At 33.1% G+C, this 5,000-nt stretch overlaps 1 protein-coding gene across 1 annotated transcript in view; it reads right to left on the bottom strand.

Annotated features, from left to right (window-relative positions):
- Positions 1-421, bottom strand: part of LOC137660119 (kin of IRRE-like protein 1) — a 59,821-nt gene extending 59,400 nt beyond the window's left edge. Inside the window, exon 1 of the mRNA XM_068394834.1 lies at positions 364-421. Within this exon, the coding sequence (XP_068250935.1) occupies positions 364-421 (58 nt within the window). The remainder of the gene's footprint in view (positions 1-363) is intronic.
- Positions 422-5,000: the final 4,579 nt, after the last annotated feature.

Below are 5,000 nucleotides of genomic sequence, written 5' to 3'. Positions count from 1 at the left end.
AAAAATCAGAATATGCTTATCTTGATAGTCTGCAATCATTTATTGAATTATATTTTGATAATAAATTGTAGAATATACTCATCGTATTAGTCTGGAATTTTTTGACTATTGTTTTATAAAAGGTAGAATATGTTTATCATGTAGAAGTTTTTAAATTTGTCTTATAATGTCATGATATGCTAATGAAAAGAACATAATTTGTGGAATCAAATATGATCAACATTCCAGTAACGTGGATTGAATATGAAATTATCAAACTATACGTTACAACAATGGAATTAATATTTTTTTTTTTTTTTATTTCTAACAAGATAAGGTTGACTATATATGTTGATGTATGATAAAAGCAGTTTCTTGATTTACCTTGTTCGTCGACTGTAGATACACCATAATGTGCCGCACCTGGAAAAGGAAAATTCATGATTTAAATTTGATTAACCAAGAGCATGAAAAATGTGTATCAAATTTTAAACATACGCGACTGTAGTTACTATTTTGTTTAATGTTGTGAAGTTCCTTTAATTTTTGACCTTCAGATATGAGACATGATTTTAGCAATGAGACCTTTTTCAATAATGAAGTTTGTATTTATTCGTCAAAATTTAGTTCTTGTGAGCTAATATGCTTATGTAATTTCTCACTGAGGCCCTTTGCGTCAATAGGCGTAGGAGCAGATGATGATGCTGAGTTTCTCACTGTGAGTATTTTGTTTTCTTTTGCTGAAATTAAATTTGGAATTTTTCAAGCTTATAAATTTTTCAATGCGCGGATGTTATAAAAAATATACAGATCTTTACTTCAAGAGGGTTAGCATTGACGGAGAAAGCCGATATTTCAACAGCAATGAAAAACAGATGAATCTATTGTTACCTCCGCCAAGGAGGTTATATTTTCGAGTCTGTTTACTTATTTATTTATCTATATCTCTGTGTGCCTATGTACAGAATTACGTCAAAACTACTCGACAGATCTTAAAATTTTCAGCTCAGACAGATCTTAGGTCATGGACGACCCCATTACATTTTGGAGATGATCCGGATCTGGATCCGGATTTGTATTTTTGAAAATTTTAAAGATTACGTCAAAACAAATTGACCCATTGGATTTTCACCAAATTTTATCAATGGATAGATATTATGCATCGGAAGAAAGCATAAAGTTTTGGAGGTGATACGGATTAACATCACGATTTTGGATCAACATTGAACTTTTTTCTATTTACTGTACAGTCAGCATATGAAAAATGAAAAGTGATGTCCGTAGATTTTAGTTAAATGTTGGTGATATTCTTTGTCGGAGGTCTGATTTTTCTGATTATTTTTGTTTGATTCTAGATCTGTTACCACGAGTACGAATGTTTCTTCATGATATATATTGGAAGTCTATAATGTAATGATAAGGCAGATTTAAATTGTTTTTGAAATTATTTGAATTTACACTGGAAGAGATGTTGGAACAGATGTCATCTTAGCCAAGTATAGAAAAGCTGTACTAGTCAGGGTCACCTAAACTAGGTCGGTTTGCTGTAATCGATCAGAGGAAAGTCATCCACCATCACTAATCCGCATTTGGCCAGCATGGTGATGAAAACTGGCCAAACCGCAGACATGACTTCCTTGGTCCTGCAGTGGACTAAAAATGGTTGCATATATATATATATATATATATGTGTGTGTGTGTGTGTGTGTATATATATATATATGTATATATATATATATATATATATATATACTTCTTTCCCCTGAGAACTTACAGTAAATATGAATTGCACTTTCGGTTGTTTCATTGTTTGTCTTCTAAACAATGATGAAAAACATTTTAAAGAGCTTTCTTTCCGTTTTTTGTTCTTGCATCGGTATAAGTGATAGAGCTTTCCCTTTAAGCTTTCCCAACAATGCTTTCATTCTCGAAGCCTTTCGATTAGTGAGACTGTTGTGGGATTTAAAACTTTAGCTGTAAATCATGAGTTTTTACTCTTATCCTGTGGCCCTAAGGTTTTATCTAAACTTTTTATCAAAATAAGAGTTTCTGGTAATTTCAAACGAAAAAACTAAAGCTTCTCACACTCCCCAAGAGAGATGAGTTCACCAAACTTTCAACTGGACTTCACAAGGCACTAGAAGAGTTGGAAGACCCAGGCCTTCATGGCTGAGGACGATGACGCGTGACGTAGATGATGAATGTAGAAGTATTTAAATTAAAGCTTAAGATAAAGACGATTGGTGAAATCTACCCGAGGCCCTCTGCTTCAATAGGCGTAGGAGGAGATGATGATGATGATACAGTTTAAATGATATGTTACAATAAGAATCCTTATCAATTTTTCGATGGAAATGGATGATTCCTACTAAAAGATATTTATTGTTTGAACTGTTTGGAGAGATATAAAAGCCAATATGATAAATAACGAGAAAAATACATAACAAGAAGTTTTATTCCAGCTGTGACCAGGACGTGGAATGATCTTCCTAATCAAGTAGTTGAATTAGTGGAACTTTTAAAAGTTCTTACTTGCAGCGAATGTTTTTATGTTGAGCAGGCTAACATAAGTTTCTTTTTGCAGTTTATAAATGAAAGATCTATTTTAATGTTGTTACTGTTTGATTTTAATTGGCCATTAGTTCTTTTATAGTTTATGTAGTTCCTCATTTCCTTTCTTAAGTCGGCTATTGTTCTCTGTTGAAGTCCTTGGGCTTATAACATCCTGCTTTTCCAACTAAGGTTGTAGCTTAGCTGATGATAATAATAATAACAGGAAATTTCTTATTCAATGGAAAAGTCCTGGGGCAGTGCGTGGTATGAAGAAAAACTAATTGTTATGGTATCCTTTTCTTCGGAACAGACTAAAATAGATTCACCTAATTAATGTGTAACGATGTCCTCGAAAATAACTTTTTAGAAACTTTATCAAAAAATGCCACTGGATATTATCCAGAAAACCTGCTGGATTAAATATTGAATGGGATATAACGTAAGTGCTTTTAGATATAAAATACAAGAGAAGTCATTATGATTTCCTTGGGTGAAACTGGGAAACCTCAACGAAGTGGAAAATTGTTACCTTCAACATACAAGTTATTTTGCTGTCTTGCTGGGAAAATACAATGGCGTTCTCTGAATCATAATTTTTATCGCTTACGCTTGGAAACACAGAATCATTATTGTTTCACATTTACTAAACGAATTACTGTAAAACGTAGGATGATTTCAATATATATTGATCGTACGTTTCCAAAAGGAGATAATTAGTTTGAGTTTATGGTGTGCTTAGATTAAATATCTTTTTATTTTGTGAAAAAAAAAAAGATGAAACTAAGCTTTCTGTGTCACAATCATAATCGCTTACGCTCTGAAACAAAGAATCATCATTATTTCTTTCACATTTTCTAAACGAATTACTGAAAAAAAACTTTAGATAACTTTAATATCTGTTGTTCGTACGTTTTCAAAAGCAACGAATTAATATCGGGTAATGTGTCTTAGATTAATTATCTTTTTTTTTTTTTTTTTTTCTTTTTTTTTTTTAAGAAGAAGAAGAAGAAAGACGATACTAAGAAAACAGTAATCTCAGCAAGGTTCCAACAGTTTAAGTCCATATCTAAAAAGAATTTGTTTTTTTGACATTGGATTATGTGGGGGGGAAATATATTGGCGTCCTATTAAACTGTTTGCTTAATAGTTTACATATTCTCTAATCATTTTAGGTCCACAGCCATGTCACGACCATAGTAACCCACTATTATATGAAGCAGAATCAAGAACTTACAAATACAGCTAATTATTACGAATAATTTATTAGCCATCTCTCTCTCTCTCTCTCTCTCTCTCTCTCTCTCTCTCTCTCTCTCTCTATCAAATTACTTCTTGAAATAATGAACTAGCGTTTGAATGAGAATCATGATATAATTGCAACATAAATGTATATTCTTGTAGTTATTATAAAAATGATATTTTATAAAGGTCACCTTTCTTTTATGATATTTTATAAGGTCACCTTTCTTCTCTAAAACGTCCCATATCAAACAGCTAAAAGGGAATAGAGAATTTAATTTGTCTCGGTAAACGCCTGACAAAGTGACAGAAAGGGTGCGTGAAAAGGGAGAGGAAAAGAATGGTACAGAGAGAATGAAACTGCAGGAACAAGATGGATTTCAGGGAGAAGAAAAGGGGGAATGAATTCGCAGAGAAGTTGGGAACACCGAAAGGAATAAAATGGATAAATAGGGCAAGTATAAGAGGATTTGGTATATTATCTATTAAATGTCGAGCTATGACGTGGAGTTGATTATGAATACTTGCGGAAAGAAGTAATGCCAAGTAGGGACAATAAGAAAAGGGAGGGAAGTAGTAATAACAATAAGAGGGAAAATTTGAAAAGGATACGGAGAAATCACTTAGATGAATTGTTGCAATACATATTTGCATTAAGCAGACTGAAGAAAACATCCATCAAACAGGGGAAATTAAACAAGAATATGAGTCGGAAAGGATGAACAGAAATTGTAATAATACTCTAATTTATGAATAAGGTAATACAGTGCAAAAAATCTCAATTTAAAAGTTTAAAGGTTGCTTTTGAGCAGCAGAGGCAAGAGACAGGATAATGTACATGTGATCAACGCGTAACCTTCCTCTCAACCCAAGCTAGGATCAGGTAGGTTTAGACAACGGTATACTCCTTTTTTTTTTTTTTTTTTTTTTTTTTTTTAATGAGGCGCATTTGCACTGGCTCGCATAGATGCCCTTTTAGCCCTGAAAGGTTTCCTGCTACCTGATTCGTTAGAATCATCTTGTCCAACCAATCAGCGATCAGGAAACTTTTCCGAGCTAGTAGGGCACACCTGCGAGTGGGTGCAAATCTGCCTCACTAAAAAGAATTAACTATAAAACCACCGTATCCCTAGCTAACGAGGACAGTATAGTTGAAGACACTACAAGAAACTATCAAGCTTGAGCGTGGCTCGGATTTCCGTGCCATAGAATATGATATAGGTACTTTT

The sequence above is a fragment of the Palaemon carinicauda genome, chromosome 20 (assembly GCF_036898095.1).
Source record: "Palaemon carinicauda isolate YSFRI2023 chromosome 20, ASM3689809v2, whole genome shotgun sequence".
Taxonomy (NCBI): Eukaryota; Metazoa; Arthropoda; class Malacostraca; order Decapoda; family Palaemonidae; genus Palaemon; species Palaemon carinicauda.
Note: the sequence above shows the minus strand (reverse complement) of the source record. Positions and strands in the feature narration are given on the sequence as shown.